The sequence below is a fragment of the Cherax quadricarinatus genome, unplaced genomic scaffold (assembly GCF_038502225.1).
Source record: "Cherax quadricarinatus isolate ZL_2023a unplaced genomic scaffold, ASM3850222v1 Contig140, whole genome shotgun sequence".
Classification (NCBI taxonomy): domain Eukaryota; kingdom Metazoa; phylum Arthropoda; class Malacostraca; order Decapoda; family Parastacidae; genus Cherax; species Cherax quadricarinatus.
Genome location: NW_027195166.1, coordinates 195,891 through 220,776, shown reverse-complemented (window position 1 = coordinate 220,776; position 24,886 = coordinate 195,891). Strand labels below are relative to the sequence as shown.

At 39.8% G+C, this 24,886-nt stretch overlaps 2 protein-coding genes across 2 annotated transcripts in view; both read right to left on the bottom strand.

The window, feature by feature from the left end:
• Nucleotides 1-24,886, bottom strand: part of LOC128685665 (endoribonuclease Dicer-like) — a 179,226-nt gene that overhangs the window by 62,688 nt on the left and 91,652 nt on the right. Inside the window, exon 3 of the mRNA XM_070080090.1 lies at nt 23,373-23,567. Within this exon, the coding sequence (XP_069936191.1) occupies nt 23,373-23,567 (195 nt within the window). The remainder of the gene's footprint in view (nt 1-23,372; nt 23,568-24,886) is intronic.
• On the bottom strand, nt 7,723-14,236 carry LOC138851225 (uncharacterized). Its single transcript, XM_070080088.1, has 2 exons — nt 13,801-14,236; nt 7,723-10,497 (listed from the first exon to the last, which is right to left on the bottom strand). Exon 2 carries the CDS (start codon nt 10,473-10,475, stop codon nt 9,258-9,260), a length of 1,218 nt encoding a protein of 405 aa, XP_069936189.1. The 5' UTR covers nt 10,476-10,497; nt 13,801-14,236; the 3' UTR covers nt 7,723-9,257.

Below are 24,886 nucleotides of genomic sequence, written 5' to 3'. Positions count from 1 at the left end.
CACCAGTCATGCTGACACCAGAACACCAGTCATGCTGACACCAGAACACAGTAGTAATACTGACACCAGTCATGCTGACACCAGAACACAGCAGTAATGCTGACACCAGAGCACCAGTCATGTTGACACCAGAACACCAGTCATGTTGACATCAGAACACCAGTTATGCTGACACCAGAGCACAGCAGAAATGCTGACATTAGAACACATCAATCATGCTGACACCAGAACACACCAGTCATGCTGACACTGGAGCACCAGTCATGCTGACACTGGAGCACCAGTCATGCTGACACTGGAGCACCAGTCATGCTGACACCAGAACACCAGTCATGCTGACACCAGAACACCAGTCATGCTGACACCAGAACGCAGCAGAAATACTGACACTAGAGCACACCAATTATACTGACACCAGAATACACCAGTCATACTGACACCAGAACACCAGTCATGCTGACACCAGAGCACATACCAGTTTTATGGCCAGTAATACTGTGCCTTGTTAAGAGTGTAGGAGCTGTGTGTTACAGCCAGTAACACTGTACCTTGTTAAGAGTGTAGGAGCTGTGTGTTACAGCCAGTAACACTGTACCTTGTTAAGAGTGTAGGAGCTGTATGTTAACATAAGAACATAAGAAAGAATTAGAGTGCAGCAGGCCTACTAGCCCAGGCTAGTCATGTCCAACTCACCCCCCCCCCACTCATTTATTTGTTTAATCTATTTTTAAAACTACACCACATTTTAGCTTCAGTGATGGCACTCAGGAGTTTGTTCCACTCATTCACAACTCCGTTACCAAAAGACTGCTCTCCTATATCCTTTCTAAAACCTTAATTTTTTCCAACTTGAATCCATTGCTGTGAACCCTGTCTTGCTTAGATACTTTTAGCACATTATTTGCATCCCATTTATTTATTCCTGTTTTCCATTTATACACCACAATCATATCCTCCCTTATTCTATGCCTTTCTAAAGAATGCAGGTTTAGGGCCCTCAGTCTATCCTCGTTGGAAAGATTTCAGATATATGGGATCAACTTTGATATCATTCTTTGTACATTTTCCAGCACATTTATATCCATTCTGTAATACAGTGACCAGAACTGTGCAGCATAATCTAAATTTATTTATTTATGTCTTTGCAAATAGTACATTGAGATTATGTATTTACAATAATGGGTTGCAATGCAAAGAGAGCCTCTATTATGCCTTGGCATTATGGGCCAACTTAACATTATTGGCTTACTGACTACTTAACACAAAGAATTATATCATAGTTGTACAGTAGAATATTTATTATATCATAGTTGTACAGTATATTATTAATTATAAGTGAATTTAATTTTTGTAAGACAATAGACATATTCATATATTCAAAAATGCTTTTTGTGAAAACAATGATTCAATTATATTCCTGTTGACAATGGATAAAAGGTTCAAAAGTAGTTGTTGAAATTATGATATGGGAATATATATTGAGTATGTGAGTACTGAGTATTTAGCATTTAGTCTAGGGTGATTAAGTGGCTTTTGAGAAGAGTCTTAAATTAATTTTCAGACCGAGTTACTTTAGTATCTTCAGGTAATGAATTCCATATTTTGGGGGCCTTTATGTGCACAGAGTTTTTACACAGTGTGATATGGACACGAGGTACATCAAAAAGAGATCTGTGTCTTGTGTTATGGTCATCTGTCCTGTTAAGGTTGGTGAGGAGAAGTTTGGGTGGAGGGTTTATATTTGCATGTATTGTTCTGTGTATGTAGTAGGCACATGAATAAGTATGCATGTTCTTAATGGTGAGCAGATTTAGACTTTTGTAAATTGGTGGAGTATGCTGGCAGGAGTGGGAATTTGTTATCATTCTGACTGCTGCCTTTTGCTGGGTTATTAGAGGTCTTAGGTGATTTAATGTTGTTGATCCCCATGCACAAATTCCATGTGAGATAAGGGTATATGAGTGAATGGTACAGTGCCAGGAGAGCTGATTGTGGAACATAGTACCTTATCTTTGATAGTATGCCTACAGTCTTGGAGATTTTCTTGGTGATTTGTTGTATGTGTGTCCGGAACTTAAGGCTACTGTCAAGGTGGATACCTAGGAATTTTCCCTCTGTGAGTCTTGTGACTGATGATCCATTTAGCGTAATGTTAATTGGATCATTTGCAGCTTTGTTTCCAAACTGAATGAAGTAGGTTTTATCAGTTTTCAGGGTAACTTTGTTAGTCATCGTCCAGGCAGATATTTTCTGTAATTCAGCGCTGACTGTGTTTGCTAATATGACTGCGTTTGGGTGGGAAAATATTTATGTAGTGTCATCTGCAAATAATATGGGTTTGAGTAGCTGTGATGCATTCGGTAGATTATTGATGTAGATGAGAAAGAGGAGTGGTCCAAGGAGGCTTCCTTGTGGGACTCCTACTGTGATTGGTTGGGTGGAGGAGTTTGCATCATTCGCAAACACATATTGAGTTCTGTTACTAAGGTATGACTTTAGGTAGTTGAGGGAGTGGCCTCTGATACCATAGTGCATTAATATGGAGTACAGTAGTTCATGGTCAACTGTACCAAAAGCTTTACGTAAATCAATGAAAATGCCCAGCGGGACTTCTTTCTTTTCAAGTGCGGTATATATTAGCTCTAGCATGTGTATGATAGCATCATTTGTGCTTTTAGTATTCCTGAATCCAAACTGACAAGGGTTTAATATGTTGTGTGAGATGAGGTAGGAATAGATCCGTCTATGAATTAATTTTTCAAAGATTTTAGAGAGCAGTGGTAAGTTAGATATTGATCTATAGTTATTCAAGTCAGCTTGGTCACCTCCTTTATGGATCGGAGTGACCCTCACTATTTTGAGGATTGCTGGGAAGGTAGATGATTCAATGGATTTGTTAACCCTTTCAGGGTTTCGGACGTACTGGTATGGCTTACGCACCAGGATTTTTGACGTACTAGTACGCCTAAATTCAAGCACCCTCAAATCTACTGAGAGAAAGCTGGTAGGCCTACATATGAAAGAATGGGTCTATATGGTCAGTGTGTGCAGTATAAAAAAAATCCTGCAGCACACAGAGCGTAATGAGAAAAAACAAAACTTTGATCGTGTTTTTGGATTAAAACAGCGACTTTGCACTGTATTTTCGTATGGTATTTATTGTTGTATCCTAGTTTTCCTGGTCTCATTGTATAGAATGGAAGACATATTACAGAAATTGAGATGATTTTGACTTGTTTTACAATCAAAAGTACCTTGAAATTGAGCTCAAAGTAGCAGAAATGTTCGATTTTTACCAAAGTTCAAAAGTTAACAAATCATGCTATGCGTCCAATACACGTCAACTGGTGAGTCTAATATTCTTTCACAAGTGCGCCGATATTATTTATACCATTTCTACACTAATGCAGTAGTCTGCATAACAGTAAATCTTCTATTTTTTGTGAGAATAAAAATTCAAAGTGGAAAGCAAAAGAATGTAAGAGGGGCGTGGGAACATGACTAATGAACAGAGGAAATGTTATTTTAGTGCCAGGAATGTTTTTCTTGTTTATTCTGGACCCTATTAGGAAATTGGCATCTTTAGAAATTTGTGTGAAACAGGCAAAATTGCTAAATTCTGACCACTGTACTGGATAGTTGAAATTGGTAAATGGGTGGTTTCTTGCACTCATTCGACAGAAAAAAATGAAGTTCTTGCAAAATAGTTATGATTTTTGTTGGCTAGTACATTGGAATTGGCCGAAAATAGGGCTCAAAGTGGGCAAAATCGCTGATGCATAAACATCGTCAAGACTGCTACCTTCTACCTTCGCAAGAGCATAATTCCGTAAGTTTTCCATCAAATTTCATACTTTTGGTGTCATTATGATCGGGAAAAGATTCTCTATCTTTTCATAAGAAAAAATAATTTTTTTTTTCTTAAATTTGGGTGACCCTAAGAACAAGTCTGGGAGAGGGCCTGGGGACCCTGAAAGGGTTAAAGAGTGTTGCAATAATTGGTGACAATACTTGAGAAGCTTTTTTGTACATAAAACAGGCAAGTTCTTTATGTCTCCTGCCTTGTTTTTAAGGGTGTTAATGATGAGCGAGACTTCTAGTTGCTTGGTTGGAGCTAGGAATAGCATATTTGGGTAGGTACCTGTGAGGTAGTCTGATGGACGGGTGTTTGAGCTTGGTATTTTGTTCGCTAGATTTTTTCCTATGGTGGAGAAGAAAACATTGAGTCTGTTTGCTGTTTCAGTTGGTGTGAATAGGAGTTCGTCTGATTTTGTTAGTTTGATTGTTTTGTTTTTGGATAACTTTTTAGTTCCAAAAATTTCAGATAGAGTTTTCCAGTTCTTTTTCATATCACCTTTGATGTTATGTAATCTATTTTCATAATACAATTTTTTAGATCTTATCAGGCTGGTAAGAGCTGACAAGTAACGTTTAGACTGTTCTCTAGTCATTTGACCCATTCTATACTGTTTTTCATATTTGTGCTTTGTGTTAATGCATTTGAGGATGCCGGGTGTTAGCCAGGGATTATTCAGTCTCTTTGCTGTGATCTGTTTAGTTTTTTGGGGGCAATGTTTGTTGTAGATGCAATGGGCTTTTTTTAGAAAATTATTTATACATTCATTTATATCTGTATATGCTTTGAGCTCATTTTGCCAGTCGATGTTATTCATAGCTGCTATAAAGTTGTTAACCTTTTCAGGGTCGGCAGGCCCTCTCCCAAACCTGTTCTCAGGGTCGGTAAAAATTAAAAAAAAAAAAAAAAAAAAAAACTATTTTTTCTTATGAAAAGATAGTGTTTTTTTTCTGAATTTTATAGGTTAAACAAAAATTTTTTACCATCAATACTTACCGAGATATGGAGGCGTGAAGTTGAGAGAAAATGACCGGCATACGGTAACATCACTGACTGCCGGTCCCCCGGTATTACTTTATTTTAGTTTTTAGGAACTATTTTCTATTATTTTTTAATTTTTTTCCAAGTAACTTTTATGGCCTGTGAGACCAATATGAGCACTATTTTGTAAGTTATTATAGGGGGATAAGTCTGTTGAGTGTACCTGGTAAAGTGTATGGTAGAGTTATAATTGAAAGAATTAAGAGTAAGACGGAGAATAGGATAGCAGATGAACAAGGAGGCTTTAGGAAAGGTAGGGGGTGTGTGGACCAGGTGTTTACAGTGAAACATATAAGTGAACAGTATTTAGATAAGGCTAAAGAGGTCTTTGTGGCATTTATGGATTTGGAAAAGGCGTATGACAGGGTGGATAGGGGGGCAATGTGGCAGATGTTGCAAGTGTATGGTGTAGGAGGTAGGTTACTGAAAGCAGTGAAGAGTTTTTACGAGGATAGTGAGGCTCAAGTTAGAGTATGTAGGAAAGAGGGAAATTTTTTCCCAGTAAAAGTAGGCCTTAGACAAGGATGTGTGATGTCACCGTGGTTGTTTAATATATTTATAGATGGGGTTGTAAGAGAAGTAAATGCGAGGGTCTTGGCAAGAGGCGTGGAGTTAAAAGATAAAGAATCACACACAAAGTGGGAGTTGTCACAGCTGCTCTTTGCTGATGACACTGTGCTCTTGGGAGATTCTGAAGAGAAGTTGCAGAGATTGGTGGATGAATTTGGTAGGGTGTGCAAAAGAAGAAAATTAAAGGTGAATACAGGAAAGAGTAAGGTTATGAGGATAACAAAAAGATTAGGTGATGAAAGATTGAATATCAGATTGGAGGGAGAGAGTATGGAGGAGGTGAACGTATTCAGATATTTGGGAGTGGACGTGTCAGCGGATGGGTCTATGAAAGATGAGGTGAATCATAGAATTGATGAGGGAAAAAGAGTGAGTGGTGCACTTAGGAGTCTGTGGAGACAAAGAACTTTGTCCTTGGAGGCAAAGAGGGGAATGTATGAGAGTATAGTTTTACCAACGCTCTTATATGGGTGTGAAGCGTGGGTGATGAATGTTGCAGCGAGGAGAAGGCTGGAGGCAGTGGAGATGTCGTGTCTGAGGGCAATGTGTGGTGTGAATATAATGCAGAGAATTCGTAGTTTGGAAGTTAGGAGGAGGTGTGGGATTACCAAAACTGTTGTCCAGAGGGCTGAGGAAGGGTTGTTGAGGTGGTTCGGACATGTAGAGAGAATGGAGCGAAACAGAATGACTTCAAGAGTGTATCAGTCTGTAGTGGAAGGAAGGCGGGGTAGGGGTCGGCCTAGGAAGGGTTGGAGGGAGGGGGTAAAGGAGGTTTTGTGTGCGAGGGGCTTGGACTTCCAGCAGGCATGCGTGAGCGTGTTTGATAGGAGTGAATGGAGACAAATGGTTTTTAATACTTGACGTGCTGTTGGAGTGTGAGCAAAGTAACATTTATGAAGGGATTCAGGGAAACCGGCAGGCCGGACTTGAGTCCTGGAGATGGGAAGTACAGTGCCTGCACTCTGAAGGAGGGGTGTTAATGTTGCAGTTTAAAAACTGTAGTGTAAAGCACCCTTCTGGCAAGACAGTGATGGAGTGAATGATGGTGAAAGTTTTTCTTTTTCGGGCCACCCTGCCTTGGTGGGAATCGGCCAGTGTGATAATAAAAATAATAAATTTCTTTTTCTATACTACACAATAACTGCATAAACACTGTTGTCACTATTTTGTTCATAAAACATATTTACGCAAACAAACAATACAAAATGTTGTTTATTTCTATTTTTCTATATTTTATATACACATATACAGTCACAGGACATGTTTTTAGAAGTTCTGCAGCCTGTGAAAGTCTTTGAAACATGGTGTCAGGCACAATGGTGTTTTACACTCCTCACACATAAAACGAGTGTCTGCATTGTTGTAGGCGTTTTTTTGTATGTGCACAGACCTAACACCTCTTCTGAGCCTTTTTCTTGAAAGCAGTAGCAGGCAGTTTTGTTAGGAAGTGATTACCAATGCTTCAGATGAGAAGGCAGTTGTTGATAATTACATGGGTGGTTTTCTATTGCAGGTGCTGCTCCTTGGTACTTGATTATTATTTGTCTGACAACAGACAAACAAAATTCACCATATGGTGGTTTGTTTCTGGTCCTCATCTTATATATATTATAAGCATTGAGCATGGAAATGTCCACAATATGGAAAAAGAGTTTTATGCACCACTTATAACTCTTGCAAACACAATCAGCAAACCAAATCTGCATGTCACATTTGTCCAATGAATGCATACTGAGGGTGTAGTCCATCACAGCTGCAGGCTTTAGAATGAGTTCATTGCTTTCTCTATGCTGCCTGCCAGTGTCTGCCATTTCATTAGGGTGAACTGATGACAACAGTGTGACATCTCATTTGTCATGCCACAGAAATGCCATGATGTCATTGGCAGCAAAGGCCTGCATCTCACCTCTACGAGTGCCAGCGTCAAACCTGAGCATATGTTTACTATTTGCATGCACTGTGCCACACACATCTGTCATGTTCACTTGCAAGAAATCACTGAGTAAGGGGCTTGTGTACCAGTTATCAGTATATAATATATGTCCCTTACCAAGATATGGTTCCATCATTGTTCTAACTACGGTATGTCCCTTATTACTTTGATAGTAAGGTTCTCACTACATGTTCTAGTGTGGGGGTAGCTTTTACTTAATGGTCTTATTTGTCTAGGGGTAATACTTACATCATGGCTGATCATCCTTAGTGTCTCTGATACCCTTTCACCAGCCCTCTTCACAGGTTATGTAAACTACTACTATAAAAATATAACTGTATTCTCAATAGATATGTACAGAATATACAATTACAGCCTCACATTTTCAAAACAACGATCTACACACTGCATAGCTGTTCTCCCACATGGTATATCTCAACAACTTTAGTCCTCTCTCTCCTTGACATAACTCTGGGCTAACCAGTGTTTTGACACACTTTAGTCACCCTGGGTATGGTGGTCACAACTTAAATTATAAAAACTCACCCCTGGAGCACACATAATGCCCCAAAAGATAGAAGAAGGACCCAGAGATCCTGCCAGGTTGAAGGCCAGCCACAGAGAGACCGAGTCAGTGCGAGGGAGAGAGAGAAAGAGGCTAAGCTCCTCCCACCAAAACAAAAGACTGTTGCCAAGCACAATTCTCCAGTTACCACAATTCTACCACACCTTAATTTTACTTCTACAAAAGGAAATACAACTTTATAAACTACTTATTTAAATTTGTGTGTTTATGTGTCTATAGTATAACCTATTATATTGAGAAAAATAGGCTTGACCCAGCTGCCTCAGTCATAGGTTGATCAGTCCTTCTGACATTTAGAGCAAAGTCCCCATCAATTCAATATAATTAGGTATTCCAGAGTAACTGTTACTTATAAATACATGTTGGGTCCTATAGCCCCATAACACCCCCACCTCCAGACGAAGTCTCACAAAAGCTAGCTGTGTCCCTCAGGATACGGCTAGTAAAAGTATATTGCTTAAGTCTGAAGGCGGTAAACAAGACTACTAGAAATGCTACATTTTCCCAGCACCATAACTACTCTTCACTTTACTGTTATTTACAAGAGATTGCAGAATTTTTTAGAAAAGCAATTTAACCATACCCATATACTCAAGTGTGTAACTATTTACAATTTTAGTGACTTTTAAACAATACACATTACAATGCAAAAATTTTTGCACACAATGCCCACTGTGAAAGCCCGCACCAACAGGCCTGTGCCTCTGCTACGGTAATCCAGCAAGCAACTGGTACTCCAGGGTGGCATCTTCCTGATCAGGAGACGAGAGTAGAGCCAAACCCAGAGCAGTCAGGTGTACCCCAGGCAGGAAACTTCACAAAACATGTCAAGGTGTCTCTCACTTGGTGGCCGAACCAAACAGTGAGACTTCCAGTCAACACTCACGATCCTTAACATGGTCAGGCACTTAAGCCCATCTTCCGAGGTCCCACTCCACACAGATCCTCCAAACTTATTAAGAGGAGGCTGTCATAGAACATGGAGGGGTCCAAGGGACCACAAAGGCAAATCGTCGGGCCGTTTTGTACATAGAGCACACCAAGACACAACATCACATACCTTCCTGAACGTCTCATGTTACCGAAGGTTGTCAACCACTGCCTCAACTCACATTCACGTACACCCTGACCCTCGTCACACTTTTGGCTCCGACTCAACTCCTTTACAGTCAGACGGCTGGTAGAGAGTACTCAGGCTCGCCGAGAGTTCACTGCAAAAACAACAAGGTCAGCACATGACAAACACTATGTACAAAGTATGCACCATGCATCTACATGAAACATCTAGAAAGAGCATCAGCAACCACATTCTCTGAGCCTTTTATATATTTAACTTTCAAATTAAAAGGCTGTAGGAACAAAGCCCATTTTAAGAGTCTGATTTTAGTCACTATACACAGGAACAGGATGAAGAGATCCTGAGACATGTACAAATGCTGAATAGCCAGCCCCAAAATGAAAATTTTCTTTCCTGTGGTAAAATGTTGACATTTAAACTTAGAAGGTTGTTCATAGACAATAACAGTTCTGCAACCTCTCGCAGTGCAACAACAAACACCAAAGACTTCTCTTTGCACCCAGGTTGGATACATCAAGTTTACACAAACACCATCACGTTCCATCTCACACACAAATTTTAAGCACACAATGAACACAATTTGCATTACACACATTAAAATGGTACTGGAACACAGGCCATGGAAATCACATCTTCCATGTTTTAGCTTATTTAAAATGTTTGCATCTTTTAGTGCATAAGTATCAATCTTTCTAATTCTGTAAACCTTAGTTGTTAAACGTACTCTGTGGTAGTCAGTGTTTATGCCCAGGGTGCCATCTAATTTGGGAACCATGAAGCATGGGAATGCCCACTGACTCTCACTAAGCACTACAAACTGGTGTTGGAAGAATTTCACTTCTTCCTCCATCTCCAATTTTTCATACAGATTTTTCCCACACAAAAATTGTTGAATTGGCTCAGTTTCCTTAACAATTTCCTCATGGAGTTTCAATTTTTCCCCATTACTGACATCCCAACTTTTATATACGTAGTTCCAAGGTGGCTGAGCCAACTCTCCAACATTTTTCTCATTAAACCCAAGCATGCATTTCCCAAAATCTTTTACACACACGTTATTTCTTAAATACGCTTTTGGTATTTCATACAGATTGTTTTGCAGCCCTTTACATTCCATTAAAACATTGGTCTCTCTGAATTTTTGACACAACTTCAAACCCTTTGACCGGTTACTGTGTACATTATACTCATTCTTTTTCTGCTCAGGGGTGTGGGTTTTATATCTAACCACTGGGAACTTCCCCCACAACATGTTCAGCTCACAGCAACTTGCCATACAGATTTTCACTTGAATTGGCTCCAGTATCAGCACTTCCTCTCCAGCCTCCAGAGTATCATGGTCCATATTATGGTCCCACATCATCATCCTGGTCTGGTTGATGGGCACGTTCACTGGTACCATCCACCTCATACGAGCCAAACAGTATCTGAAACTGAGAAAAAACTCCGAGGGGGGAGCATCACCATCCTCCCCAAGCCAATAGCTCAGAAATTCCAGAGTGCTTCCCCACTCAGCAAATACAAAGAAAGGGATCCTCTCATCCCAGTTGTTAGTATTGTCTATACCATAGGCTTGCATCATTGTCTTGAGGGCTTGATGTAATTTCTCTATTTCCCCTTGAGATGGAGGGTGATAGGCCATTGCAAAGTTAGGCTCTACTTTTAATTCCTTCAAAACATTTCTAAAAGACTTTGAGGTAAAGTTAGGCCCCTGGTCTTTTTGCACTGCTTGTGGAAAACCAACATGAAAAAAGAACTTCATCAAAGCCCTTAAGACTACATGAGCTGTTATCTTATGCAGAGGGACTACTTCCAGGTACCTGGTAGTGGAGCAAATATTTGTGAGTAAATAATCATTTCCCATTCTGGTCCTTGGGAGTGGGCCAACGACATCCACTACCAGCTTGCTGAAGGGTTCACCTGGTGCTGAAATCGGCTGAAGGGGAACAGGTTTAATACTTCGACTAGGTTTCCCTATAATTTGAAAGGCATGATAGGTCTCAATATGCTCTCTGACAGTCTCCCACAGCTGAGACCAGAAGAAATGCCTGGAAACCTTGGACATCACCACCTGGGGACAAAGCCCTTGTTCTCCTTCCATCGATACTGCAAACAGAGGTGAATTCTTTATAAGAGTTTCCTCCCTGAAATGAAAACACTTATTTAACTGTAAAATCTCTTCCTCAGCAACAGCGACATTTTCCTGCACAGAAATTAATTGCACCCTAGCAGGTGCAGCCTCTCTCACACTATTTAACTGATCCATTCTCCAATCATGCTCAGCTCTGGCTGGAACATCTTTTTCTTCAGTTGACTGCAGTTCAACATCAGAAAGCAGAGTTACCAAACTTAAGCCCTCACCATCCTCATGAGAAATATCATGAAGACTGTTGGTAGCATGATCATGAGCCATACTTCTCATGGTGGAACCATCAGGGAGAAGGTCTGGCAGGGTTTTCCTAGCCATTTCCTCCCAACATTTCGGACTTGGTTTCCCCCAAACTAGTTGTTCCTCACTGTCTAACAGGCCCATAACATTATTCCCTAATAAGAGGTCGACCCCTTCGAAGGGAATTTCATCGGAGATACCTACAGGGAGATAGCCAACTTGGTATGCAGATTCTACCCATAATTTGTATACAGGTGTCCTTATGGTTGAACCCGTAATACCCTTCAACAATATATCTACCCCAGTATAGGTATCCTTAGACACTGGTAGCACTCCAGCGCGTAGCAAAGAGTAGGTGCTACATCCATCTCTCAAGGACAATATGTTCTCAACTCTGCCTACATTCTTTTGCAAACCAACTGTGGACCTACTAGAAAATATACACATCCTGGGGTCTAGATCCAAAGGTTCCTCCTCACCTTGCCTTGAAGACCTAATGCAGGCAACTGGATGTATCTCTGCAGTTAGAGTCCTCTGGGGTGGTTCCTCCCTTTCCTGATCTCGCCGCCTTGACCAGCAAAACTTTTGTGTGTGTCCAGTTTTGTTACAGTAATAACAGATAAAACTCTTAAAGGTATTTTTACCATTTGGTGTAGGACTGGTACTGTTTACTCGAGGATCTGAAACATCTGATTGTCTAAGTAAACTTTGAACTCCAGCTGACTTACCTTTTCCTTCTATTTTAGAGGGCACCTCAGCCTTCATTTGTCCCTGAAAATTCTTGTCCCACTTACCTTTATGACCATAGGACTTGGAATAAGGTTTAGGATGAGTGGGGAAATTTTCAGGAGCATGACTGTTTTTACTTACCAATTCCCTGCGAGCCAAGAATCGGTCACCTAGATCCAGTGCTTCTGAAAGATTATCTGGGTTTTTGTCCTCCAAATATTCTCTGAGGTCAACAGGGATTGTATTGTACAATTCCTCATGAACCATTAGATCTACTAATTTGTTATAGTCTTTATTAACTTCTTTAGAACAAACCCATTTCTTAAAAAGGAACAGTTTCTCATTCCCAAACTCAGTTAAGGTCTGCCCATCCTGAAATTTTTGATTCCTGAACTTTTGTCTATATTTCTCAGGTATCATTTGGTATGCAAGCAATACTTCCTCTTTAATCTTATCATAATCAGAAAAATCTTGCCCCTCCAGAGTCTCTACTCTTTGGAATCCTTTACCTACAAGTTGTGTGCGAACTAGGGTAGCCCACTTCTGTTTGGGCCATCCTTGCTCCAAAGCAGTCTTCTCAAAAAAAGAAAAATACCTATCTGGGTCACTCTCTGTAAACTTAGGGACAAAATTTGCAGCTTTAGTTATGTTAAAGTACTGCTCAGGCTCTTGTTCTGAACCTCCTAACCTTTGACGTTCTTTCTCCTTAGCTTTCATTAATTTCATTTCAGCCTCTAGTACAGCTAATTTCAGTCTCATTCTCTCCATTTCCATATCACCTGGAGTAGGTGATTCCTCATCTTCACTATTAACAGGCATGTTTACTGATGAATTATTACCTTCTTCCCTGAAGCCTAAAAAATCTGAAGACTCATCTTCTGACATAGTTTTATCTTTAAACACTTGCTTCCCTCTTACAGTATCAGTGGACAAAGTTTTCCCACAGGCACATAAAATAACACAAATTGAATGTAAACTATGCACATAGCACTTACCATAACCACAACAAAAATGTGTTACTCCCTTTCCCCCCACCTTAGGAGAAAAACAACCTGTAAACTAATATATGAAAACAACACTTCCACTGACACCACCTTGGTAAATCTTCTACCAGAAACATGCAACTGTTATTACCCCATACCAGCACATATAGTTCAAAGAATGTTTTGAGTTATTTTAGCAGTCAAATAACTCTCCCGGTCAAGCTCCCATGTTACGTTGGTATGTCCCTTATTACTTTGATAGTAAGGTTCTCACTACATGTTCTAGTGTGGGGGTAGCTTTTACTTAATGGTCTTATTTGTCTAGGGGTAATACTTACATCATGGCTGATCATCCTTAGTGTCTCTGATACCCTTTCACCAGCCCTCTTCACAGGTTATGTAAACTACTACTATAAAAATATAACTGTATTCTCAATAGATATGTACAGAATATACAATTACAGCCTCACATTTTCAAAACAACGATCTACACACTGCATAGCTGTTCTCCCACATGGTATATCTCAACAACTTTAGTCCTCTCTCTCCTTGACATAACTCTGGGCTAACCAGTGTTTTGACACACTTTAGTCACCCTGGGTATGGTGGTCACAACTTAAATTATAAAAACTCACCCCTGGAGCACACATAATGCCCCAAAAGATAGAAGAAGGACCCAGAGATCCTGCCAGGTTGAAGGCCAGCCACAGAGAGACCGAGTCAGTGCGAGGGAGAGAGAGAAAGAGGCTAAGCTCCTCCCACCAAAACAAAAGACTGTTGCCAAGCACAATTCTCCAGTTACCACAATTCTACCACACCTTAATTTTACTTCTACAAAAGGAAATACAACTTTATAAACTACTTATTTAAATTTGTGTGTTTATGTGTCTATAGTATAACCTATTATATTGAGAAAAATAGGCTTGACCCAGCTGCCTCAGTCATAGGTTGATCAGTCCTTCTGACATTTAGAGCAAAGTCCCCATCAATTCAATATAATTAGGTATTCCAGAGTAACTGTTACTTATAAATACATGTTGGGTCCTATAGCCCCATAACACCTGAGCATATGTTTACTATTTGCATGCACTGTGCCACACACATCTGTCATGTTCACTTGCAAGAAATCACTGAGTAAGGGGCTTGTGTACCAGTTATCAGTATATAATATATGTCCCTTACCAAGATATGGTTCCATCATTGTTCTAACTACATCACCAGAGATACCCAGTAAGTTCCTGGTATCTCACAATGTATTACTTCCAGTGTACACAATTACAGTGGACCCCCGGTTAACGATATTTTTTCACTCCAGAAGTATGTTCAGGTGCCAGTACTGACCGAATTTATTCCCATAAGGAATATTGTGAAGTAGATTAGTCCATTTCAGACCCCCAAACATACACGTACAAACGCACTTACATAAATACACTTACATAATTGGTCGCATTCGGAGGTGATCGTTATGCGGGGGTCCACTGTATATCCAATACTACAAGACCACTGTAACAATCGCAAAGCACAAACAACTTTATACCAAAGCATTTCCTCTTGCTTGGTATGTATTGCTTGAATGAGTCTTCCTTTGAACAGAATCAAAGACTCATGAATAACAAGCTTCCTGAAGGGACAAAAATACATATTGAATTTCTGTTTCAGATACATGAACACATTCCTAATCTTATATAACCTGTCGTTTCTGTCATGCCTGGTTTTGTCTGAGAAGTGAAGTATACATAATAGTAGCACAAATCGATTCACTCCTATTATATCATTGAAACCTGGGGTTGCAATCAAGCAGTCTATTGACCAGTATGATCTCACACTGTGCATATACAGTGGACCCCCGGTTTACGATGTTATTTCATTCCAGAAATATGTTCAGGTGCCAGTACAGAACGAATTTGGTCCCATACAGAATATTGTGAATTAGATTAGTCCATTTCAGACCCCCAAACATACACGTACAAACGCACTTACATAAATACACTTACATAATTGGTCGCATTCGGAGTTGATCGTAAAGCGAGGGTCCACTGTACACATGTGGCATAAGCATTATCGTGGAAAACAAAAGATACATCTCAGCCACAGTTGTCTCCTTCCACTGGTGTAGGCATGAGTTTGGTGAAAGTATTGTGTTTGCCATGGTGTACTCGTAGTATCTGTTGCTTTCCCTGACAATAATATCCATCAGGGGTTCGTCAAAGAATAACTCGAAACATTCCAGTTCGCTGGCATTGTTCCCACTTTGACTTTCATCAAAGTGATCGGGACTGGGAACTAAATTGGCAGCTTCCTGTCAATCCCAGGTGCGGTATGCTGGTGGGTACTGGATATTGACAGGTGGTTGTGGTTGTGGAGGTTGTGGTTGTGGAGGCTGGTGTGGTGGGTGGGTGGGAGATGGTGGCCCTTGTTGTAGATCAGCTGAGGCAGCGGCGTGGGTGGCAGCATGGGTGGCAGCATGGCCCACTGCTGGTGCCTCACGACTGGCACCACCACTACCACCACCATGCTCATTTTCCATTTCAATTGCAACACTATCATCTTCATTTTCACTGTCTGTTCCTGTTGTACAGTTACAGGATGTACTCCGAGATGTACTCCTTCCCCTTGGAATAGCATATGGCACACTACCAGAGTGCATATATCACTGTATATATTGACGTTTCACTGGAGAATATTCCACTTCACTATCACTACTGGAACTGTTTTCAAGAGCTTGTAGTTCATATTCACTATCACTATCATCACCAATGCTCACATCTGAGTCCAGGATTTGGGAAAATAGGAGTTTCCTCTTTGATTCTGGTACAACTGAACATGAACAAGACGGCCCAGCAGCAGAGGTAGAAGTTGTCTGGGTTTTCCTCACTATTACCGGTATTATGGTCATTAGTTTCGGTCACAACCTCACCAAAACCTTGAAACTCATCTTCACTGGCACTTCCATCTGTATTAGAGCTGTCACTGGAGAACAAAAGTGTCCCAATTTGCTGAGGAGTGAGGAGCTTCTTACCACGAGGCATGGTGAACAAGGTCTACTAAAATGGTGTTCCCACAATGCACCAATGGGTCACAGAATTTTTTCTACCATGCACACCGACCACACACACCCATTCTTTCACATTTAGGCTTACCAGCTGTTTCCCGCTTAATTTGAAGCCGCTAGAATTTATGCGTACTAGTATGGCACCAACCCTGGCGCGCAAGCCGTACTAGTACGGCACCAACCCTGGAAGGGTTAACAGCTGTCTCGTTATGTAATCTGAAGGTTATTTTAGTAATGTCTTGTGGCAATTTGCCCAGATTATTTATGAGAAAGGTTGGGTAGTGGTCTGTAGTGTTTTCTGTGAGTATGCCTGATTTTAAAGGGGATATGGTGTTAGTCCAGATGTGGTCTATTAAGGAGATACTTGTCTCAGTGATTCTTGTAGGTTCAGATATTGTTAGTAGCAACAGGCAGTTGCTCATAGTGTTTGTGAATTCAGTTATTTGTGGGTCCTGGTCGTGTAGTAAATTTATGCTGAAATCTCCTGTTAGCAGCAGGTGGTCTTTATTCATGTGTGCATCAGTAATCATGTTTCCTAGTTTTTCACTAAAGTGATAAATGTTTGACTGTGGTACTCTGTAGATGTTTATAACTGTGAGGGGTTTTTGCAGGTCTTTTGATTTAAATTTGGCTGTGATATACTCTCCATGTTCATCCCTTGTGCAAGATTTTTTGATACATTCGAGTTGATTTGAGTAGTATATAGCTTTTCCCAGTAAAAGTAGGCCTTAGACAAGGATGTGTGATGTCACCGTGGTTGTTTAATATATTTATAGATGGGGTTGTAAGAGAAGTAAATGCGAGGGTCTTGGCAAGAGGCGTGGAGTTAAAAGATAAAGAATCACACACAAAGTGGGAGTTGTCACAGCTGCTCTTTGCTGATGACACTGTGCTCTTGGGAGATTCTGAAGAGAAGTTGCAGAGATTGGTGGATGAATTTGGTAGGGTGTTCAAAAGAAGAAAATTAAAGGTGAATACAAGAAAGAGTAAGGTTATGAGGATAACAGAAAGATTAGGTGATGAAAGATTGAATATCAGATTGGAGGGAGAGAGTATGGAGGAGGTGAACGTATTCAGATATTTGGGAGTGGACGTGTCAGCGGATGGGTCTATGAAAGATGAGGTGAATCATAGAACTGATGAGGGAAAAAGAGTGAGTGGTGCACTTAGGAGTCTGTGGAGACAAAGAACTTTGTCCTTGGAGGCAAAGAGAGGAATGTATGAGAGTATAGTTTTACCAACGCTCTTATATGGGTGTGAAGCGTGGGTGATGAATGTTGCAGCGAGGAGAAGGCTGGAGGCAGTGGAGATGTCATGTCTGAGGGCAATGTGTGGTGTGAATATAATGCAGAGAATTCGTAGTTTGGAAGTTAGGAGGGGGTGCGGGATTACCAAAACTGTTGTCCAGAGGGCTGAGGAAGGTTGTTGAGGTGGTTCGGACATGTAGAGAGAATGGAGCGAAACAGAATGACTTCAAGAGTGTATCAGTCTGTAGTGGAAGGAAGGCGGGGTAGGGGTCGGCCTAGGAAAGGTTGGAGGGAGGGGGTAAAGGAGGTTTTGTGTGCGAGGGGCTTGGACTTCCAGCAGGCATGCGTGAGCGTGTTTGATAGGAGTGAATGGAGACAAATGGTTTTTAATACTTGACGTGCTGTTGGAGTGTGAGCAAAGTAACATTTATGAAAGGATTCAGGGAAACCGGCAGGCCGGACTTGAGTCCTGGAGATGGGAAGTACAGTGAATGCACTCTAAAGGAGGGGTGTTAATGTTGCAGTTTAAAAACTGTAGTGTAAAGCACCCTTCTGGCAAGACAGTGATGGAGTGAATGATGGTGAAAGTTTTTCTTTTTTGGGCCACCCTGCCTTGGTGGAAATCGGCCAGTGTGATAATAAAAAAAAAAAATAGCTGTTCCTCCCCCTTGCTGGTCTGTTCTACAGTTGTGCATGGCCATGTAGCCAGGAATGGCACAGACATCTGTAATATCAGGCTTAAGCCAGGTTTCTGTGAGTGTGATGATTGATATATTGGAATGAAGAGAATTGGGTAATGCTGTGAGGTCGACATAATGTTTGTTCAAGGATCTGACTTTTTAGTTAAAGATAGTTATGTTATTGTTTGCTCTGAGTAATGTCTTTGCTTGGTCTGTTGTATAGTAATTACAGTTGCTCTTTGATTTGTGTAATTCATTTAGTAAAAAGTTTACATCGGTATCTATGCCTGTAGTCATAAGATGAGTGTGACTCTACAAACTAGATTTTCTGAGTAAAATATTATAAGATTTATAGTGAATCTACAACTAGACTTAGGAGTAAGACTCTAATTATTCTAAAACTTGTAAAAATATAAAAGAACTAGGGATTATTATAGAATAGATAACTCAGTTATACACTTAAGCATCTAAATAGAGTTGAAGAGTGACCTGAGAACTCCTGTTATTTATACTTCTTCATATGAAGCCAAGAATTCTATTCACTTTATTGTAAACACTTACACACTACCGTCTTGGTTTTAGATTTCTGCTAACCAGAACTCCTAAATCTTTTTTGCAGTCAGAATGATTAAGATCTACATTATTTACTTTATAAGTACCATTGTTATTTTCCTTTCCAATGCTTAGCAGTTTGCATTTGTTTATATATTAAACTGCATCTGCCACTTCTCCAACCACTGTATGAATCTATTCAGATCTTCCTGTAGCATTCTTAGTATCCTTATCAGAATTAATTCGTCGGCTTATTTTGGCGTCATGGGCAAACTTGCTTGTATCGCCATTTATTCCCTCATCTATGTTGTTTATGTAAATTGTGAACAACAAAGGACCCAACACTGAACCCTGTGAAACACTGCTGGTGCTGCATCCCCCACTGTGATTTTTCCCCATTTTTATGAACTCTCTGTTGCCTATGTGTCAACCATGCCTCTATCCACAAACAAATTTCTCCTATTCCATGTGCCTCCACTTTCCTCAACAATCTCCTATGTGGAACTATCAAAAGCCTTACTGAAGTCCATATACACAATATCATATTCATTACCATGATCTACCTCCTCAAATACCTCGGTGAAAAAAGTTAGTAAATTTCTAAGGCAGGAATGCCCCTTTGTAAAACTGTGCTGAGATTCATTAATCAATGTTTTTCAAGGTGGCTTCAAACAGCCTCAGCAATTACTGATTCCATCAATTTTCCCATTATGGAAGTTAGGCTTATTTGTCTAAAATTCAAAGCTAAGGCCCTGTCTCCTGCTCTATAGATATGTATCACATTTGCCATTTTCCACTTATCTGGCACTATGCTAGTTTATAGCTTGATATGTTGGAAAAAACTAGCCAATGGGTTGCTAAGTTCCTCCTTACATTTTTTTTTAATTCCTGTTAACAGATCATGAGGACCAAGGAAATTTGCTAGGTTTTAATTTATATATTTGTCTGAAAACCTTGTCATTAGTGACTCTTCATGCATAACTTATTTCTGTCCCGATCTACATACTTTCTTATTTCTGGAATTTCTCTAGTATCTTCCTTCATAAAAACCAAGAGGAAATAAGTATTAAAGCTTCTACACATTTCTTTATCACTGTCAGTGAGATGACCAGAGTAGCTTTCAATAGGGCTATCTTGTCCCTAATTTTACTCCTACATATTTGTACCTGAAAGAAACCTTTTAGGTTAATCCTTGAATCCCTTACTATTTTAGCCTCATAATCTCTTTTCACTTTTCTTATCCCCTTTTTTTTATTTCTCTTTTTAACCCCTTCAGGGTCCAAGGCCAAAATCTGAAGTGGTGCTCCAGTGTCCAAGAAATTTTGAAAAAAAAAAAAAAAAAAAAAATTTCTTACAGAATTAAAGAGTATATTTTTGTGAAGGTAATAAGACAATTTTTTTTTTTCTTATCAGTACTTACCGAGATACAGCGGCGGGAAGTTGACCCAAAATGACCGGGTGGCGGCAACATCAGTGACTTCTGCAAAATCCCATTTTTTTTATTTTACGTTTTTTATATTTTTTTTCTTTTCTTTTCTAATTTTTTTCTTTTTCTAATAACATTTGTGGCCTGTGAGACCAGTATAATGTATATTGTATAAGTGTACACTCATTGTATTCAACACAATAACTGCACTAATTTGTTCATCATTATATTGCTTACAAAACTTGTTTACAAGTTTATTGTAAACGAAATGATGAAAATATTAGTGCGGCTATTGTGTTAAATACAACAGTACCATATAGTGCCATATGGTACAATGGTGCCATATGATACAATGGTACCATATGATACAATGGTACCATATGATACAATGGTACCATATGATACAATGGTACCATATGGTACAATGGCACCATTTGGTACAATGGTATCATATGATACAATGGTACCATATGGCACAATGGTACCTTATGGTGCCATATGGTGTAATGGTACCATATGGTACCATATGATGCAATGGTACCATATGGTACATTGTACCATACAGTACAATGATACCATATGGTTCATTGTACCATATGGTACTGTTGTATTCAACACAATAAACACACTAATATTTTCATTATTATTTTGTTTACAATAGTTGTTTACAACAAAAATATGCAAAAAATGTTGTATATTAGCAATGTTCTATTATATATTTACAAGTGTACAGGAACTTGACGTGTTCCTTGATGTGGATGACAAAGCACTTTGTCTAGGAAACTGTGGAGTCAGGAGCTAGCTTGCGTCGCCACTCACTCAGTCTTGGCTGGTGTCTCATGCCACCAACACCTATTGACCATATGGTACACGGTATCATATGTTACAGGGTACCATATGGTACATTGTACTATATGGTGTAGGGTACCATGCAGTACAGGATATATAGTGCAGGGTACCATATGGTACAGGGTACCATATGGCACAGGGTACCATATGGCACAGGGTACCATATGGCACAGGGTACCATATGGCACAGGGTACCATATGGTATGGGGTACCATACAGTACAGGACACCATATGGTACAGATACAGGGATAACTATGGAAATAAGTCACCCTGACTTTTTTGGGTTATCCTAGGATTTTATACGTATGCTGCTATGTATGATAATCTATGTAATTGTATTTCTGTACACCTGAATAAATTTACTCAAGTGCATGTGGCATCATAAGTAAGTTTATTTAGTTATACACAAATAAAGTTACATAGAATATCATACTTAGCAGCATATGTTTGGAGAACCTAGGATAACCCAAAAAAGTCAGACAGACTTATTTCCATTAGGGTCCCTGTACCCTGTACCATATGGTATAATGTACCATATGGTACAATGTACTATATGGTACATTGTAGCATATGGTGCCACTCTACCATATGATACCATTGTACCATATGATACCATTGTATGACATGGCACCACTGTACCATATGGAACCATTGTACCATATGGCACAATGGTACCACATGGGTCAAAACCATAGAATTCATCTTCATCTCCACTTCCATCAGTCTTAGAACTGTAAGTTGTGAAGAAGAGAGTCAGAATTCGCCCAGAGAGTGAGTGGGGAGTGAGAGCTTCCTTGCCGCCAGGCACAATGAACAAAGCTACTTTGCCGGCATTCCCACAATGCCATGCGGGAGGCCAGACTTTTTCTATGGTGTGCACACTGACCACCCAGACCCATTCTCTCAGACATAGGCCTACTAGCCTTCTCGTGCTAAATTTGACGCCGCTAGAATTTTGGCATAGATCTACGGTTTGGACCCTGAACGTAAAGCCGTAGATCTACGGGACAGACCCTGAAAGGGTTAATTGAATATAATGATTTCTTTACTCATTTAGGGTAATTTTTGTTTGACCTAATTTCCTTATTTGGAATATCAGTAGTCTGGGCAGCTAGAAACTATGCTTTGAAAAATATCATATCAGCAACCATCACCACCTACCTGACCCATAGTCAGGTCACACCAGTTAACCCACCCAGGCAATTTCTCAGTCCTATTAAATAGACCAAATGGAAGTCAAGGACACTGACTTGGTTGTAGTTATGAAAGTAATTCCATGATACATTGAAATTGAGTGATCTGTGATCACATTCCCCAAAGCTCATCATTAATCTCAAGATTATTAATTAGTGATTCCTTGTTGACAAGAACCAAGTCAAGCAGGTTATTTCCTCTAGTTGGTTCTGTCACAAACTGTTTTAAAAATCAATCCTGGATAGTGTCAAGTTGGTAGACTCAAGATTTCCTGTCAAACTGCTCAAATCAATTTGTCTAAAGTTAAAATATACCATTAACATGCCACTTTTGCATATAAATGGCTTAAGCATTTCGTCACATAGAAGTTTACTGCACTCCTTATCAAGGTTTAGGAGCCTGTAAATCACACCCAAAATTTGTTTTTCGCAACCCTCAAGAAACTGTAGCCAAACAGATTCAGTGTTTGTTGCTTCTAATTTTAAATCTTGCCTAATGCAACAATTTAAATTATCTCTTACATACAGTGCCACTCCACCACCCTTCCTGTTGACCCTATCAGTGTGGAATAATTTATAGCATTGTTTGTGGCATTCAGAAGACATTTCTCTATCCTTCAGGTTGGACCAGGTCTCTGTTACACCAAGAATATCTATGCTTCCTGCACATGCAATTAATCTTTGCTCATCTCTCTTATATCTTATGTTCCTACTATCAGTACATATAGTAAACCTTAAGGGAACTAGACACTTGCTGCCCTCTACTGTATTTGTTGGAGCTGTGTGTTACAACCAGTAACACAGTACCTTGTTGAGTGTGTAGGAGTTGTGTATTATAGCCAGTAACACTTTAGTAACAGTGTACTCTGTTGAGTGTGTAGGAGCTGTGTGTTATAGCCAGCAGCACTGTAGAAACACTGTTTCTTGTTGAGTATGTAGGAGCAGTGTTACAGCCAGTAACACTTTAGTAACACTGTACCTTGTTGAGTGTGTAGGAGCTGTGTGTTATTGCCAGTAACACTGAAGGAACACTACCTTGTTGAGTGTGTAGGAGCTGTGTGTTATTGCCAGTAACACTGAAGGAACACTACCTTGTTGAGTGTGTAGGAGCTGTGTGTTATAGCCAGTAACACTGAAGGAACACTGAACCTTGTTGAGTGTGTAGGAGCTGTGTGTTATAGCCAGTAACACTGAAGGAACACTGTACCTTGTTGAGTGTGTAGGAGCTGTGTGTTACAGCTTGCACAATGAAGCTTTTATCTTTAAAGGTGTACTTGATTGTGTGTTCCAAGCGGTCGAGACAAGCAGTCTTGTAAAGTTTGTTGAGCTCACTCTGGGCCCACGACTCTCTGCTCAGCAGTGATGATGAGACCTCAAGCTGACACTTCAACAAAGACTCATTCTGTAATGAATAAACATTTACCAGGTGGTGATTATTAATGTTACTATGATGCAGCTGTAATATTGTTAGTACAATGGCAGGATGGTGACCAACCATGATGTAGCTGTAATATTGTTAGTATGTGGGCAGGATGGTGACTGATCATGATTACAACATTTATCAACAATGACGCCGGGTCACCATCTGGAGAAGACCCGGGCCGGAAGTACCGGCAAATCCCTAATGAATCAATCAATCAACAATGACAAGAACTCACAATGCAAAGCCAGTTTTTTGGAAGATGTATATCCTGAGTGAAGAAAAGAAAAGAAAAGAAAAAAAAAAAAGTCTCCTGGAACTATTCAACAAACTAGGCTGCTCTTATCCATTCTGGCTTCTTATGTTATCAAATAACAAGAAAAATGCTTTTTTCTTTACCTTTTAAAGCAGAGTGATTCTGTGAGTGATAAATAAGAGTAGTCTTACACCTGCAGTCACCTGATACATTAGTACTGCACAGTTACAAGATCAAGCACTACTCTACTGTCTTTAATTCAGCTGCACCTTCCCTTGCTTGCTCTTTAACTTCCAGGTAACATCATCTTCAATAATATACTGTCTTATTAAATACTTGCTCACTCCTCACATTCAGTAACTTTTCTGGTTTACTGAGCTGTATTAATCTCTTTTCCATACTTTACAGCAGGTCACAATCAGTATTACTCACTGCACAAGCTCTTACCTTCACCTCATTCTTTCTAACTGTATTAATTGTTAGTGTTTTTACATCAAATGTAACAGCCATCTCCATCACATGACCCATATTTATGCACATCTTAAACATATATATTCTTTTTCCAAAATGCTCATACTTTCAGGTTTATTCTTCTTCTTGGCACCATCAGCATCATAAGCATTCCTCCTGGGTGCCATGGTACCTAAGACAAGTATCCAGACTAGACGGCATGGTAACGATCCCAATTCACACTGATAAAATATGACTGTAGTAGTCAGAGTCAAAGTGAAAGATTTATTTCTTTGCTAAGGTTACAATGTGTGCTTACATTTCATAATCTGATTGGTGCAAAGACAGCCACTACCATGCTGAGGAATTTCAGGCAGACTTAACCTAATACTAATAGACTACTTAAGTCTATGCAGGTGAAGTGTGGTACAGGTGCGCCAACACAAATCCAGCAATCAGTTATTTGGTTCCATCAGTTATTCGGCATTAATTTTGGCTAGCATAATTTCAAATTTCCAGGGTCACCATAACAACCTGCTGCTACTGTTTGGTGGTGCTACTTGCTGCATAAGTCACTTCAATTTCTTTTTCTCCA